This window comes from Empidonax traillii, unplaced genomic scaffold (assembly GCF_003031625.1).
Source record: "Empidonax traillii isolate 1590-97213 ecotype Southwest subspecies unplaced genomic scaffold, ASM303162v1 scaffold97:size1219025, whole genome shotgun sequence".
Classification (NCBI taxonomy): domain Eukaryota; kingdom Metazoa; phylum Chordata; class Aves; order Passeriformes; family Tyrannidae; genus Empidonax; species Empidonax traillii.
The window spans coordinates 347,657-365,545 of record NW_020955290.1 but is presented as its reverse complement, the minus strand read 5'-3'; the positions used below and the strand labels follow the sequence as shown (position 1 = coordinate 365,545).

At 38.2% G+C, this 17,889-nt stretch overlaps 1 protein-coding gene and 1 long non-coding RNA gene across 5 annotated transcripts in view; one reads left to right on the top strand and one right to left on the bottom strand.

Moving 5' to 3' along the window:
- Positions 1-6,279: 6,279 nt before the first annotated feature.
- SLC24A2 (solute carrier family 24 member 2) overlaps positions 6,280-17,889 on the top strand; it is a 124,473-nt gene continuing 112,863 nt past the window's right edge. For 3 of the 4 annotated variants that reach the window (XM_027881848.1, XM_027881847.1, XM_027881845.1), the window contains exons 1-2: positions 6,280-6,391; positions 8,244-9,311. In XM_027881848.1, the coding sequence (XP_027737649.1) occupies positions 8,379-9,311 (933 nt within the window). In that variant the 5' untranslated portion in view covers positions 6,280-6,391; positions 8,244-8,378. Of the gene's footprint in view, positions 6,392-6,484; positions 6,601-8,243; positions 9,312-17,889 lie in introns of those variants that run through there. The other variant, XM_027881846.1, reaches the window with a different exon arrangement.
- LOC114056558 lies at positions 12,812-17,599 on the bottom strand. The gene is made up of 3 exons (XR_003571031.1): positions 17,528-17,599; positions 16,883-17,001; positions 12,812-12,992 (listed from the first exon to the last, which is right to left on the bottom strand). It is a non-coding gene; the product is annotated as an uncharacterized LOC114056558 (long non-coding RNA).

Here is a 17,889-nt window from a genome sequence, read left to right as displayed (position 1 = left end):
TTCCCTGAAACATTCCACGAGGGTGGAGGAGTTCACCTGAAAACTAGATTATAGCAGAGATGAAGACAAACAGCTTGTAATTCATCAAGTGCAAGGAATATGAGAAGACTGAACATAAGGATAGAGAAAAGGAAGCAAAAGGTAATTGCTGTGTGATAGTATAGCGATAAAGACAATTTAGTTTCTGAGAGTAGTATGGTCATTGGGAGAAGTTGCCTTCACCTTTGTCTGGACAATGGCCTTGTCAAAAATAAACTGTGTAAGAATTCCAAAATTGTAGCTAATATTAAGTTTGACCTCTCTCCCTGAGGAACTCCTTGGTGTTGCAAGTCACTGGGAGCAGAGGGTTTCAAGGTGAGGCTCCAAGCAACGTGATGCGTGAAACTCCCAGGCAATTGGCAAGGATGCTGGAGTTCAGCCACCGAACCAACAACTGTTCCTAAGGCAGCTGACTAGCCATCTTGCAGGTGTTCTTATAAATGAGGCTGGTAGGACACAGATTATGATGAAATAAACATTCTCATTGACTTTTGGGCAGCTCTGGAGTTACATTAGATACAAGAAGCTTCAGAGGAGCAAGTTAGCACATCTGAAGGGGAAAGTAATGTGAAAGACATATTGCTCCATCCTGCTGGGGTTTTTGTAAAGTACAGTGACACCAGTAAGTAAAAATAATTATATATTTATAATATACCCAGAATTTTAAAGTGGATTTCAGTAATGATAATTACTCCCACAGTGTATTTTCTTCTGTCATAACACTATATGTTAGGCTGTGGTGGTTCCACTTTTCTATAGATTTCTCATGCCTAGCTCAAAAGAAGGAAGATTTGTACTTTTATTGAAGCAGGTTGCCCTTAAAGAGACTGGCATGCTACAATGACAACATTTACAACTGCCATATGTCTAATTAGTATTGTAAACATTATATTAGAAAAACACGTTATTTAGTGTTCTATAAACATAGCTAAAAAAGCTTTTGTGTTTTAAAGGTATACTCAATTTATATTTTCCTACCACTGTATTCATTATCCGAAACTGGAATCATAAAGCAGTTAGCTTTAGCCTCTTAATAAAGGTAACAATAGTGTTTGGTGTAACTAGGCAGAACACAGGTGCAACCCCTATATTTTCATCCTATTGATTTCTAAAAACAAACAAGCAAACCAACCAAAACAAACAAAATAAAACCCCCTCAAAAACTCTCAAAGCCTTTCGAATCAATTGTTACAAAATGTAAATTTTAATTGCAGGTGATAATGGCATATAATAATCGTACAAAGGCTGTTTCAAAAGGCAAGTAGAATTTAACTCACTGCAAGTGAAACAGAAATATCAGATGATCTCTCAGGTTTAATTGTAAGCCAATGCTTGCAGTTAAAGGTAAAGCACATAGTTTGCATCTTAGGCTAAAGCCCTAAGTCTGGTTAGTTGATGGTGTGATAAATATTTACAGTAGTTACACAGTGACACTGGTCTAAATGACAATTTACATTACATATAAACAGTTTCTGCTCCTCAAATACCATGATTTCTATGAATTGTGTTTGATTATTAATACAAATTAATATTAAACACAAAAAATTATTCAACATATTTTAATTATAAAGACCATATCAGTGTCTTGCTGGTTTTGTCTGGGATAGAATTAATTTCTTCATGTAGCTAGTATGGGCTATCTTTTGAATATGTGCTAAAATCAGTTTTAATGACACAGGGAATCTTTCATTACTGCTAAGCAGTGTTTACACAGTGTCAAGACCTTTTCCTCCCCTCACCCCACCTCATCAGTGAGTGGGCTGGAGGTACACAAGGAGTTGAGAGGGGACACTGCCAGGACAACTGATCCCAACTGACCCAAGGGATATCCCAGACCATATGGTGTCATGTTCAGCCGACAGAGCTGAGGGTAGAAGAGGGGATGGTTCTCTGCACATACCTACAGTTCCTTCAGGAGCAAATGTGCTCCAACATGGCCTTACCCATAGCTGTAGTCTGTCCAGGGACAAATCTGCTCTGTTGTGAGCTTACCCATGGCCATACATATTGAGGTGCTTCAGCATGACCTCACGTACAGCCTCTGATGCTTCAAGATGTACCTGCTGCAGCAGGGACTTATCCCTGGGCCACAATCCTTTCACAGGTGTACCTGGAGTGGCACAGACATAAAACTTCCCTGTGTGTACTCCACAGGTCACAGTCCCTTTCAGTCAATTTCACTCTGGAGTCCCAGCCTGGCCAGTACAGCACAGCAGCACAAAATGGGCAGTGATGCCCTGGCCCTCTGCCAGCCCAGGCACATCACCATTGGCGTTATCAGAATGTTCCCAGGCCCAGCAGAACACAATGATCAGCAGCACAGCAAAATGGCAAGCAGTGAAAGAGAAAAGCAGTCACTAACGAGCACTAGACTCTAATATTCTAGGCAGGCAAGTGAACCCCAAGGCAAGCACAGGAGCCTGTTTATTAATAATTAAACAGCATAACTGCTATAAATTTGATCTAGCATACCCTAATCAAATGTTATCTCAAATGCTGTAAGACTCAAAACATTTTGGGTGCCAAAAAGGACTGTTGTGGTTAAACCCCAGCCATCAACCAGGCCCCATGCAGCTACATGCTCACTACCCCACAGCAGGATAGGGGAAAGAATTGGAATGATGAAAGTGAGAAAACTCATGGGTTTTGAATAAAAACAGTTTAAAAAGTGAAACAAAAGCCACACATGCCAGCAAAGCAAAACAAGGAATTCAATCACCACTTCTCCCGGGCTGGTAAAAGCTCAGCCGTCCCCAGGAAAGCGGAGTTCTATCATGTGTGATGGTGATTTCAGAAGACGAACACAGTCACTAAGAACATTTCTCCTTCCTTCTTCTCCCCCCAGCTCTATATGCTGAGTATGATGCCATATGGCTGGGATATCTCTTGGGCCACTTGTGGTCAGCTCTCCTGGTTGTGTCATCTCACAGCTCCTTGTGCACCCCTAGCCTTCTTGCTAGTGGGGTACTGTGAGGAGCAGAAAAGGCCTTGAACCTGTGTAAGTATTGCTCAGCAGTAGTAAAAACGTCTGAGTTATAAACACTGCTTGCAGCACAAATCCAAATTATAACCCTATACTGGATACTATGAAGAAAATGAGCCCTTTCCCAGTTGAAACCAGCACCAGTGTTTTAATTTAACTCTATGTCGTCATCTTTCCCACCCTATTTCAGTTGTTATACATTGCAAAGTGTGAAATAATTTTGATGTTTCAAATGTCACCTGTTCCCAACTGCAATTAGCATTTAAAAGCTTAACATCCATTTTCATTCAAATATGCCGCCTCTGTAGTCATGGTAACCTCCTCATCAGTTTTATCTTTCAGCTTTAGAAGGTACTGCTGTTGTACTTGGAGATGCTGTTATTTAGGATTTTTCATTTGACTCCCTCCTCCTTCCCTCTCCAGTGCAAAAACCACCTCTGTGCTTGCTTTTACCAAGTCAAAGGTCTACAACAACAACAAAAAAGAGCTAAAATGAAAATACTGTTTAAAAACAAAACCAAAAAACCAACCAAACAAAAACCAACCAACCACAAACAAACAAACAAACAAAAACCAAAACCAACCAAACAAAAAAGGGATATTCCGTGGAGTTTCCCGGAAATAGGAAGTGGTAAGGAAGAGTGGCTTATGATTTCAGATGGCTTCTCACAGATGATGCAATAAACTACAGATAAGGTATTAAAACCCACATATCCAGCATAAATATAAATAAATATAAATAAAAATAAAAATGAAAGCCTAGTCATACATACAAATGTGTAGGCGCTGAATCCAAGTACTTAGCAGATGTGTCTTCCCTCTTAAGAGAAGAAACATTGAACTAAGTGAGAGCCAATATTGTTTCCTTTAAAGAATGTAATTATTCTGTGCTTAACCAGGATATACTCTGGTTTTTAATTTTATGAGAAAAAATGGAATTTCTTCTATTGTTAGTTATCATTCTTATACTAATTTAACTGTGGGTTTTTTGTTTCTGCCCTGATTATTACTCAGGATTTATCCGAGAAAGGGTTAGATGATTCAAAGTGCTTAAGTTATTGGTAGAGATACCCATCTGTGAACCACATAATTCTTGTTACAGATAGTGTTGACCTTGGCTTGTAACACATATTTATTGTTAGCAGAAAAATCATTTCAAGTACAGAGAAAAAGATGGCTATTAGAATTCAGATATATGGACTTTTGGCTAGTAGATAGTGTAATTATAGGGACTAAAATAGCAGAATTATATGGAATTTCCTACATATTCTCCCTGTGGCCATATGCAAAATACTCCTGCTTCCACTGTTAATTCAGAAATTGATAGAAACTGAGGTACTACACACATATCCCAGCTTGTCTCTGGACCATTTGTGAAACTGTGGGATCATTTTCTGTACCTTTTTCAAGTGGCCACTTCCCACTTCTCAAAGACTAAAAGCCAATAATTCAGCAATCACAAGAAATTGTATAAGCTTGCCCACCCTTAATCCCCATCACCACTGTACAGCAGGCACAGGTTGAGTGTTTGAGATGTAGCTGCTTCATTTGGGTCTTGCATATGTGGATATAGACAGTAAATTTGCATTATAAATAATTCTTATCTATGTGGGGGCTCTAGAAGCATGGTTAAAAGCAATCTCCATGTCTCCTTGCATCATTCTGAGCCTGATAAAGTCTTGATAATCAACAGGCGCCTTCTATCAGCTGTCAGCCACTAATGAGAACCTCCCAATATGTAATGTGAAATAAATGTACTCTGCCTGTGCAACTGTGGCTTTGAAGGGCACTTTGTGTGTGTGAGTCTGCCATGGCTCTCACTGGAAATTATTGAAATTTTGGAAATATCTTCTTAACCATCCACACCTCTTTCAAAGCCACATAGTCTCTAAGATGTCTCCTTGTACTTTGTTTTATCTGCTTTTGCCATTTTATAAGTCTTTAGAGGAACTTACAAGTTTCCAGTCAATGCTGACGGCAACCCAAATTTCCCAGGTGCTGTAAACTGACAGTGTGGAAATACAGAGTATTTCCACCTCAGGCCTATCCCTACAATCCTTTTGTTTCCTGTGATACCCTAATGATTCTTGCAATATCCGTGTTTTATCACTTAATAAAAATTCTTATAGTTTTGTATTCTTCATGAAGCACCAAGTAACAGTTATTTTCTCTTTGCCAAGGGATGAAGTCAGAGTTCAAAATGAAAAAGGTAGAAGTTGTAAAAATCAAAGTTATTCTTCACCCTAAAGAGACTGAGAGTTCACCTCTTACAGTAGGACTTTTCAGAATGTGAAAAGGATGTCACTGAAAGCAGAGCAGTGTTAGTGAGTTTAACAAACTGTTCCCAGATCTCTAACACTGTCCCCTCCCAATCCCCCTCAATCTCTTTGCTCTCCTCTGGCCTCTGCGATTTTTAAGGATTTCCACATGAAGGATCATTCCTAACTGCCCTGTACCAATAAGGGTCTTACAGGGGTGCTGGCCTTCCTACACCAGATTACTTTGGTTTATTCACGAATTACCATGCAGGTTTTTCTAACAATGGTATGTAGGATAAGTGCAAGTGGTATTTCAAAAGAGCATCACTAGTGTAACTCTAATAGATCTACAGCATGTGCCACTGGGAATTACCTAGGAAAGAGCTGCATTGTAACAGTTTCAATGCATGTGAATTTTGAATCAATTACTATCTGAAACACAGTTTCTTGGAGAAATAATAATGTTGAAAGATGAAGAGCAAAACAAAAGGCGACAGTTCTGGCTAAGAACTTAGCCTGTTTTCTTGTGTGTTCAGTACATCTTTATTGTTCTCTGTGGTGACTTTGAATTGCAGTTTGAAGAAATCTCTGTTCAGAAATCTCTGTTCCGAAGTAAACGAATCATGATTAATAACTTTATCGTAGGCATGTCATCTTCCTTAAAAACAAAACCAAAACTAAATGTCTTCTTCTTTCATGTCCTGCTTTCCCTTCAGAAAACATTTGGCATAAAGGATATTTTAATCAGAAGGCTTTGAAATTACCTTACTCCTCGAGGCTTATGACCTTTGCTAGAAACGCTGAATTTCACCTAAGTTAAACCGTACCTGCTAACGTAAGATGAAGGGGAAAAGGGAAAAAAAAATAAAAATAAAATAATAGATTCCGTGCCAGCCTGGCTTGGCCACTGCCCAAGCTCCCGTGGGAGCGCGGCGGGCGGGGCGCCTTCTGCCCCGCCTGCGCGGGGCGGACCTGCTGCCGCCGCCCGCCGCAGTCGGTGTGCCGAGGGACCACGCTCGGATCGCCAGTCCCTGTGCCCATCCCGGCTCGTTCCCGCGCCCCTGCCCGGCGCCCGCGGGCCGGCGCGCAGCGCAGCGCAGCGCAGCTCCGGGTGAGCGCCGCGGGGTGCGCGGGCGGGGGTTGGGCTGCGGCGGTGCGGGGACTCCCGGCCGCAAATTCCCGCCTCCATGGGCGGGACCGGCTGCCGAGGGGTGACCGGTGCCCCGAGCCGCCTGGTCGGTGTCTCCGGGTCTCTCCGCCTTTGGAAGTGGACCCACTGCCCTTTCGGAGGGGAAAAAAGTTTGTTTTCGGCGCGGAGCGGTGCGAAGTTGGGCTTAGTTAGGCGAGGGTCTGCGGCATCTCCGCGGGGGGATGAGGGAGAAGGCGGGGCGGGCGGGGTGCTGCGCTGCGCTCCGCCGGGGTCTGAGGTCCGCTGTGTCGGGAGCGGTGTAGCACGGCTGGCCGTGCAAGTTCCAGGGTAGGAGAGAGCTGAGCGCTTTTCCCCTACCCCATTCGTGTAATGGTCAGGGGATCGCGATCATCGGCCCGGCGCCGCGGACTGCGCAAAGCAGCTACGGTGCCGTTCAGATGACTTTCCTGCTTAATGTTTTCGTGACAGTCCGTCGAGTAGTAACTCTGAGATGGAAAATAAAATATCTCCGCTGAGGTGCTGCACCTTGAGGATGGAGTATGTCTTAATGACATCTGCTTAGTATGGAAACTGAAAAAAAAAATCAGGAAAAACTGCAAATTACTTATTAAGTGTTATGGAAATAACCGCATGTAATAGCTGAAATCCTGCATTTGAGAATACAAAATCAATATTCTACTGATTAATAGATTGTTCAGTATTCAGCTGTTGCTACAAATTACTTGAAAAAGAGATGTAACAAAGTATCTTTTGGGCAGTAATACTAAAGACTAATAATCAGTTCTATTAAGAGAGTATCTTATCTTTTGTTTCATATAAAATGCACACTACTGAGCATAATGCATATGTAACTAATTTCTACATTACAAATATTCTTCCAATTCAATAACCAAAGCATCTAGATGTTGTCTAGATGTTTTTTTCTGTTTTGGAAGTGCTGTTGGTCCAGTATGCTCATGTCTGGCATACATGAATAGTCATTCTCACATAATTTCTCACCATTTCATTTGTTTCAGGATCAACTCTTTTATAAATCTAAACTATTTTCTTAAGGATCTGTAAGAGGAGCACTTTTAAAAAGTACCACATAGGTATTCTAAGTAACATCCCACATTTCTAGATGAATGCTTGCCATAAACCCAAACAAAACCAGGGGGGACTGAAAATTTTTTCTTGGCTCATTCAGGCTAATGTCCTAGGTCTGATCAGAAGCAAGCTGAGTCTCTGTAAACCTGAGTTGATTTTACAGAGGAGCTAAAGAAACTCCACATTGATCCCGTTCGAACAGCATTATGTTTTACGTACATATCATTGACTGTTTCTCTGTGTATGCGTAATATTTCAATTAGTGCTGCCTCAGCTGCCCAAAGGTCTGATGAGATGCTTATTAGGATGTTGTTTGTTTTTTCAGACATTATTGCCCCTGCATTTGGGATTTGGACATTACATGGTATTAGTAGAAAGTAATTAATGAGATAATAACCTTTGGTTTATCCATCAAAATAGTAGTTTCTTCATTTTGATGCAACATCTGTGGACAGTTTTCACCTTCCAGGATTTTTTTTTTTGTTTGTCAGCACCTGAGGAGGACAGTGGCTCGTAGGCATATGAGAGGCATAAAATGATCATAGACTGTTATTCACAGAGTTACTGCTTAAACCAAAATGTCATTGCTGTGTCTGGTGGAATGTGTCAGGTCTTTATGTTACAGCTGGTAATATTCTGCTTTAAATGTTAAATTTCACTCAGTCTTTTAGATGCTTCTAATTACATACTGTTTCACTAATATTAATAATATGTTTGTCCTTTTAAGACTAATGAAGAAAATACATCCTGCGAAGAGTAAAAGTACTTGATTCTGGGAAGACTCTTAAAGCACTTCTAACTTCAAAACTGGAGAAAAGTATGAAGGAATAGTTCATCTGACTCCCTCAGCATCTCACACAAAATGGCTCTTCAGAAAAAAACTCTTGCTGGTGTCTTGGAGGAGTGGTGTTTGGAAGAACCACTGTTTGGTTGCAGATGGCACCAGAATGTTCGGAAAAAACTGAGACTGATACGAATTGTAGGGCTTCTTGTCAGTGTAGTGGCCATTAGTACTTTCTCGCTTTCAGTGAGTGCCTTTTTCAAGATGGAACCACATAGCATGGCACTGATCAGCAGCCTGGATAGCCAAAAGCTGGTGCGTGGGCACCAAAGAACTCTGTTGGATTTCACTGAACAGAATCAAAGCGGCAGTCCAGACCAACATGTTTCTCTGAGATATGAAGCTGGGCATGACAATGAAACAGATGATCATTCGAAGGGAGAGTATCCCACGGACCTTTTCTCTCTTGAGGAGAGAAGACAGGGAGCAGTGATCCTCCATATAATTGGAATGATTTACATGTTTATAGCCTTAGCCATAGTATGTGATGAGTTCTTTGTTCCTTCCTTGACTGTCATCACTGAAAAACTGGCCATTTCTGATGATGTGGCAGGGGCAACCTTCATGGCTGCTGGTGGGTCAGCCCCAGAACTCTTCACTTCTTTAATAGGAGTGTTTATATCCCACAGCAATGTTGGCATTGGTACAATAGTGGGATCTGCCGTGTTCAATATCCTATTTGTTATTGGAATGTGTGCTTTATTTTCTAAAGAGATCTTGAATCTTACTTGGTGGCCACTCTTTCGAGATATGTCCTTTTACATCATTGACTTGATCTTGCTAATCATCTTTTTTCTGGATAACTTCATAATGTGGTGGGAAAGCATAACGCTCCTGACAGCATATTTTTTCTATGTGACTTTCATGAAGTTCAATGTTCAAGTAGAAGAGTGGGTGAAGAAATTTTTAAACAGGAACAAGGTTGAGAAGGTAACAGCAGATGCTGAAGGAAAGGTTGGTCAATTTTTAATTGAATTATATATAATAATATCCTTATAAGTGCTGAGCCCTTTGGTATTATAAGGATACCAATACAGTATGGTAACCAATATAAAAAAGTTCCATGTTTTGCTCAAATGTCTTTTTGTTTAGTCAAAACCGACAGGACTGAAAATAAAAAACAAGGGTAACCTTCTAGTAAATCAATAGCTTTTAGCTTCAGAATTATCCTGATCAAACAGAAAGAAAGAAAAAGAAAAAGCCAGCATACAGACACAAACCTTTACTCAGCAGTTTGGCACATCGATGAAGTCTGAAATATAGCTACTATTTTTTTCCCTAAGCTTTTGGATAAAGCAGTAGCAATATCTGGGGAGAATCTTGTGGCAAAAATTGGCTTTTTAAAGACTTTTAATGCACTTTCTTCCTCAAACCCCCCCACATTACTCAGAACAGTATACAAAGGTATTTTTATATGCGATTTTCATCTACTGATGCTGATAATGAAATAATAACTTCCTGCTGTAATTAGTGGCAATTAAATGAAAGAAATCTCTGAAAAACAGTAACCACAATGGCGAAAGTCATAGATCCTCTGTTTAAGGAGGATGTTTCCCATTTAAGGTATTTCCAACTATGCAAACTAATTTTTGGCCTCAAGTAGAGAATGAAATTTATGCATAGAGGGCTTGGTGGGTCTTCAGCAAGTATTATAATCTTTTAAACAGCCCTCTTCTTAAAGCAGGCAGTATTTAAGGGATCTATGAAGCTGAACCCATAAACGCATATGTATGTAGTAGTATTTTAACTGGATGCTTAATTCTGAAGTTGAATTATCTGTTTTTATATGACGTTGGGGTTATTCAACAGATAAGGTTGCATTATGCAGTAATTACTCAAAGTATCAGGCAGCTGAACTGAAGTTCACTGTTTCGTTTCCTCTGTTTAGCAGTGCTGTATGAAGGGTTTGTAAAAGACACAATCCACCAACATAAATGCACAACCATACAAACAGACCGTATAAAACTATAGAGAGGGCCACTTGTTTGTGACTCACAGAAGCCTATGTGCCTACCTTTGAGGAGAGAGCTGGATATTTTAGCAGTTGTGACAGGTGCATTCAGTTTTAGGGCAAGACACAAAACAAGTGCACCAAAATTAAAATCCAGAAATTCTTATTTATTTATTTTACTTTCTAACCAGGATTAACAGCTGTACACTTAACTTGTAACTTTATTTTTTTCACTTTTGTTCTAGTTTTTTTTCCCCAAAATTAGCGTGCTCATCTTTATCTTTCTCAAAATGCGCAATTGGGATTTTACAAGTAAATGAAAAGAAAGGTCAACGCCAACAAAGTACTTGCTCTAATTAATGAAGGGCTTTTTTAACTATGTTAGTTGGTTTCTAAATAATGTAAGATTTCACAGTGCATTGTAAGTACTTTGACAGTTTGTCTAAATGTGTGTAATGACAGGAAGACTATGGTATATGAAGCAACTATTTAATGCATTTTCGTCTGTCCATAAATTGGACAGAAAATGTAAATCTATAACTGGTCTTAAACAATTATCAATATGAAAAGCATCTGCCTTGTGTTGTCCAGGCTATAGGGTGAGGTAGTGAGAGTAGCTATATGCCAAAGTAAATGCTCAATTATTTTGAACTGAACAGAAGAATAAATAATTTGCAGGCTGTTTTTAACATTATTTATATCTGAAGTACTCTAGGTGGACTTGATTTTAAAAAGATACCTTTAGGACCACTCATTTATTGTTTCATATTTTTATTACTTAGAGTTTGTTCATAATATAGGTACACAATTTCAGGTAGAGATGAAAAAAATCAGAAAACTGGCTACTTTTCCTGAAAACACAAGCTTTGCATCATATGTTTCATGAAAATGTTTTTCCTGAATTATCTTGAAGCTAATTAAAACGATAAAATAATGTGTTCAAAAATCATTGAGGGGTAAAGGGAGATAAAAGATGCTCTGAGAGGTAAATTGCAAATTGCAAATTTTTGTTGCAATTTAGCTAGTAAATATTATCTACTTCCTGGTGAAGACAGTTTCTGAAGGTGTCAGACCATATTTTTGCTCTTCAAGTCATGCAGTAAAGACTTATTTTTGAATATTTCATTGACACTTTGAAATTATAAGTCATTATGAATTATTTTATTCTTTGAACAACATTTAGCAGGATGAACTCATTATTTTCTCATAGCAAGAACTATATTACAGATTATGTTCTTTGGGAAGAATCCCTGTGAAGTTCTGTGTTAATTTGTTTACTATTATTAATTACTGTTTTTCTTGCTTTTAAATTAAAAACAAACAAAACAAAAGAAAAAAACACAAGGAAAAAAACCTATTACATATCCTAGGCCTAATAGAGAGGTCTAGGTTTTTCAGCTTAAAAGTTATCATCTAAAGCAAAGGATAAAATCTTTTTGTAGTCTGAGATCTGGTGCCTAGTACCAAATGCAATGCACATATATGTTTATTTCGTAAACACTGAGAGTTTTCAGTATCACAGAAGTGGTACGCTTGGCTATTGGAGGCAAAGGATACTTAATTCCTACAGTGTTGGCTGTTAGCTCAGATTGTTCCAAGTCATCAAAAGTGTGCTTTGTCAATGCAAAATGATATTGTATATAATCAAGTTAGTATACTAAACACATAATTTGCACTCTCAGGGGCTTTTAGGTAGAAGTTTTTTCACTCTCTCTTCCCCAGTTAGGGCAGAGAATTGCTAGGCAGCTCTCTGAAACTGGTGGGTTAGTGTGTCTTGGAATAATTTTATTTCAGGAGAGTGTAGAAAATTCTCTTCCCTCTAACCAACACCCCCTCTGCCTATCTGTTTTCAATTCTGCTGCTGCCAAACTGGCAAATGTTCTGCTAAAAAAACGTGTGTCGTATTTATCTTTAAGACTGTTGTAGTCTGAAAGCAGCTCAAGAAATCTGAGAAGTCTAAATAAAGCATCATAAAGCTGGATAGTTGAAGGGTTAGATGGCTTATTAGCAAATAAGTATCAAAGAGTAAAAATCTGATCAGATGAAAAACCTCTTGAAATACTAAAATGTGTTTTAACATTAATTTCAATACTTTTATTATCAGTTGTCTTGAAGGATTGAAGAAGCTTTTACATTCTCAAGGACAGTATTTCCCATGAGAAAAGGTCATAGATGTGAATGATTTTTCTACTTAGCTTTCACCTGCTCTAGATGTATTCATCAGGTTGCTGGAATGCATTTGTATCTCTATAGATGCCTTTTAGATTCCTTTCCAATTTTTAAGAATTAAAGCACTTTTTTTTTCTTTTTTTTTTGTACTAGAAAAGTGCTACTATTTGAACTTAACTGTTTTTTCTGATCTTATTTAATTTAGTATGTTGGCTACTTGTACAAATATGAAAGTAGACAGAGTACTCTATATGAAGTTCATTGTACTCACTATTGTCTTTCACAAGCTTTCAAACAAATACAATCTGGACTATTAAGGGGTCCAGGTTGACAAAATCTGGTAACTTGAATTTTCTGAACAATTTTGTGACATGGATGAGAACAGACCACAAGCTTTATGCATTTAGAGTTCATAGGGTATATTGGCAAGGTCCTGTTTGAACTGTGGAAGTTGAGGTACGGATAGCCCCATGTAACCGTCAAGGAAGCCTGATACTGAGGAACTCTGGAGATCACTGTGAAAAGGATGAAAAAAAGGAGAACAGATGAAAAAGCAAGACAACATGAAAAGAGGAAATAAAAAGCAGACTGTTTTGAAGTTGTACAATGTAGGATGGCATATGGCATATGCAGATCAAGATGGGTCCCTGACAAGTGACACTGAGCCCTATGAGCTGCTCTGAATGCGCCCTACAGTAGGTAGTATGATCCCACCACCAGATACCTCCACAAGTTCCTTCCAGCCTAACTAATTCTGTGGCATGATTTTTAGGTTTTGTGTAGCTATCCTGCAAAGATGATTTTTTAGGACAGAGATGGAAACTTTAAAATTAATTTGACATCTTCCTCAGCTGAGTGAAGATATTTAAAAACAGCAGCCTAAAATTGAGTATAATAGACAGGAAGAGGAAAATGGGAAAAGCTGATATTCAAAGTCCTTAAAAATTAGACTCTTTTGACCTTCTGGTAAGGTTGCCATCTTTTTTTGTTGTTGTCTGTCCTGGTGAAGATAGGTTGAATATATTATGTTGTGGTAAAACGTCATATGAAACTACATGTCAGTTTTTAAGTACTTTCTTTAATGTAGCATGGAGGTCACTGCAGAAATGCTTGAATGTGATGGTTTAGTAAATAACTCAAAACAGTTCTGTTTGGCAGCTAGGAGAGCAGAATGTGGGTGGCACAAGGATATTGTGCAACGACATCTGTTTCACTGACAGTAGCATTTCAGATAAATAGCTTATGGTATAGTTAAGACAACTTTTCTACATTTATGGAGAACTGCATTTGGAAAATGAGCTTTTTTTACCAACAAGGCATAGTTATTATTATATTGACAATTTTGTTGTCTTGAGAAACTTGCATAGCTTGTGTGTGATATTTTAAGATCCACATTGATCTCATGTGTTGCCACATTGTATCTGATGGCAGTATTTGCATTCTAAAGGAAAGGTTGTTAACAGTATTTTTAGGTACTTCTCTGCTCAGTGGCTGTATTAACACTACATATGCACAGTCACTATTATAATGTATGATCTAATATATGTGCATTACAGGAAAAATATTAATTACCTGCATGCATATAGGAAAAACTGAAACTCCTGAATAGTTCTTTTTCAGGGCTTCTTAATGTTGAACCCATAGTAACTGCAATTCTATCTATAGAATAACTTTTCTTCTCTCACTAGCAACAAAAGATTTTTTTTCATAGTTTTCATAGTTCTTAATATTTCATGTCCTTAGGGAGATCAGAGGCTTATTCTACAGACATTTCACAGTTGGTCTACCTGTGCAAGCATATTTGAGAATATAGAGCTATGATATCTGGATCTTGCAAGATAGCTATATTGTTTAAAATATGTGTTTGGAACATGAGTATCATCACTGTCATTGTCCTATCTTTTGATTTGATAGAAGTCTGGTTTTGTGTCACATTTTATCTGCTTTTATTATGTCCAAAACTTTCAAGCTAATTCTATGTTAACTTACTGTTAGTCCAGTAGCAGTAACTGTCAGTTAATTTGCCTTGGGTTTTTAGGATTGCTGTTTCAGTTTAGGGCTATTAACTGCCATGACCAAAGGCTGGCACTTATATATGCAACTATTAGTATGATGAAATGGATACTATTCTCTGTTTCTTTTAGCACCTCTCAGTAATTTGTTGACTACAAAGCAATGATTATAGTTTTCACTACTGAAGTCTCTTATTTTGTACGTTTGTACCCTGAACAAAAGTGACAGCATGCAAATGTACTGTAGATTAAATGCTCTTAAATCATGGGCATCTACTAAGATTCATTTGGCAACCCTCATTCATTATACCAGTAAAAAGAAGGCTAAAACCTTGCCACCTTTAATTAATAGCAAAGGGAAAACATACCCATCAATATAGTTAGAAAAATAAAAAGCATATGCAATTAAAAAGAAGTCAGATGATACTTAGAGACTGCACAAAACCAGCTGTGTTGGTAATTGTTCACCATGCTGTATTTCAGAACTCCAGACATGATTGAATTTGTTGTACCAGAAGCTGTACAAGGAGAGGAATGTGCTGTCCCAAAGTCTTGAAACTTTATAAATGTTTTTCTGTACTTTTGTCCAGATTGTCAACAGAATGTGAGAGCTACAGAAGACTATAGGTGGAATTTCAGTCCCCAGATCAGTATCACAGACCTCAAAATATCTGCCTGCTTTGGAGTTCTTAATCTCTGAGGGAACTTTACTTTAAAACAGAGAAAAACAGAGAAGATGTTCAGATGCCTATGTTTTGCTTCCAGGCTTACTCAGAAATGCCAGACCTAGGTACAGCGGCATTGTACTGCTTTTCCATCTGACCCATATTCCTCTACTTTTCCCCCCAAGGTAGTTCTCCAGATTTATCTCACAAATAAATGTTTAAAAAAATCCAATGGCTTTTACAAGTTCTTCAGATTCTGGTGATGAGAGTGCTCAACTTCTGTGCCATTATATACAGATCTCCCGCGTTCACTGCTCACTTTAAGTGGTGCTGCACTCATCATATAATAGTTTTGAGTGGCAAGGCACAACTGATTCCTCTGTTTTTCTTGTCTTGTTTTGAATGGGAGTAGTAAGCTTTCCACAACATGTGTTTCAAAGTGTGTGTATGGGATGGCAGTGGTGGAAGCTTCCCTAGAGCAGTGCTTGTTGCAGTGTTGAGGATGCCACACTTAGTGATGCTCTGGGCACTGCTGACTTTGAGGTGACCTTGGCCTTTCTTAGTGGTGACATTCCCTAGCAGCCAACACTGCACTGTCAGGGCCACAGGCCAAAAAAATTAGATTTTATGAAGTGCTTCTTCCCTGCTGATGATTTGGGGGGTTGTTGGTTTTATTAGCAGGAGTCAGTTTTCCACTGCCAACTGCAGAGGTGAGAAGACAGGTTCTTTTGTGTCCTTTCTCTGATTTTTTTTTCCCCAAGAATTCATGGATTTCGCTTTCCCAATTGTAGAATAAGATTATAGCCAATTTGATTTTTTTACTACATAATGGATAGTATATTCAGACTGAAGAAAGTCCTACAACAAAAGAGATGTGGAAGTGGAAGTCAGGAAAGTTCTGAAAAATAAGGTATGTGCCCCTACTTGTCTTAAAAAGATCTGTGTGAGATAAATGAGTATTAAGTGTTTTATAAACAGGGTATAGAACAGATGGGAAGATATATTAGAGATGAGTGTAAGTAAACAGCTGCAACATCTGTAACAAGACATATCTATTTAGCAACCTCTTTTGCTGTTTATAAAATAAACTTCGATATGAAGAATAATACTTTCTAGTTTCACCCCAGACATTTACCAAATTTTGTCTAACCTGCAAACTGTGACCAGTGTGGTGTTCCTAAGTCTGTAGAATAAAGAATGGTGTTTCCTTTACCATAACTTAGATTAGCCATATTCCATCGTATTTCAGCCAGCTTTTATTTAAACATTCTTTTTTTATTATTTATTATTTAACTTAGTGGCTGGTTCCATAAATCTGTATGGCAGTAAGTGTGCTATTGGCACAAACTAGAGATTCAAATTGCTTCTTGGCACTGACAACTATTTTAGAACCTGCAATGACAAGATAGAGCAAATACTGGGTAATTGTAATGAATTTATTATGCACAGATATGCATCATAAGAGGAGACATAAGAGGTTTAGAGAAAGAATGGTGACTGGTTTTATGTTTGTGGGTTTTTTTATTCAAAACCCCTCATTAAGTACTTATCTGAAAATCACAATCTTCCTTTATCAGTACAACCCAAATATCTTAGTAATACTTTGCCATGTATTTGAAAATTCTGGAAATTTGGGCAGGGAAATAAAACTCCTTCTTATTGAATGCTCTTGACACCTTATTGTTCTAAAACAAGCACAAATGTTTTAACTTTTATTAATTTTTGTACCAAAGTATTGAGATGATAATCTGGTCTCCATTAGACTAGGTCCTTAGACAACTGTATGAAATCACAGTTCCTTCTCTCAGTAACTTGTGGTGTACAAAGATAAATACTATTCAGAGTATCTGGTGAGAACATGATTTATCGTGTATATAGTTTTATTTACATTGATATATGCTTACTGTTCTTCTACAATTAGCATTCCATTAGTCTTTTCCTCCTCACCCGAGCTATTACTGAGTTGTTGATTATTTATTAAACTTAAATGTCCTAGAAATAACTTAAAGAAATAGTTTATTTCTCTATGTGATCTAGCAATAGATCTTTGCAAGTGTCAGTCAATGTGATACATCTGATAGAAGACAGCATCTTTTTGTATAAGAGGACCTAAGTCAAAGTAGTGCTATTGTTGCTCTGTTTTGCTTTTGGAGGAAACAGGCAGATCAGATAGTATGGGTTTAGTTTGGTTTCATTGCAAATTTGTGTGCATTAAATTCTTGCAATTGTATTGTTAAGTGCAGGTCAGTGACACATCCAAACTGAAAATCCTAAGTTAGAGCAGCCTTGGGGCATACTCTTGGCAAACAAATTACATCTGACAGACAATATATTGTAGTACATTACCACATTTCATTATTTTGCAGGCAATACCTGTATCTTTGAGGAAATACAGTTGGTATTTGCTGTCACTGGTCGTTTGTTGGTTGGCATGTGTTCCTACCTGAAAAAACGAAATAAAAAAAATGCAGTATTGGAAAAACAGCAATTGCTTTGCTGATAATAAAACAGAGCCTTGGGTCTTGGGAGAGCAGTGTGAATTTTATGTCTTGATCATGCATTTGTTTCTACAGCAGGTGACAGGTTCAGAGCTCATGTTGCCTGCAAAGCAGCTGTATCTAGCAGTGTAACTATTGCTTTACTTTAACCAACAGTGGCTCACTTTGCATGATTTTACTGTCTCTGCCAGATGCAATTTCATCAGGACAGTTCAAAGAACAGTTACTGCTCAGTTA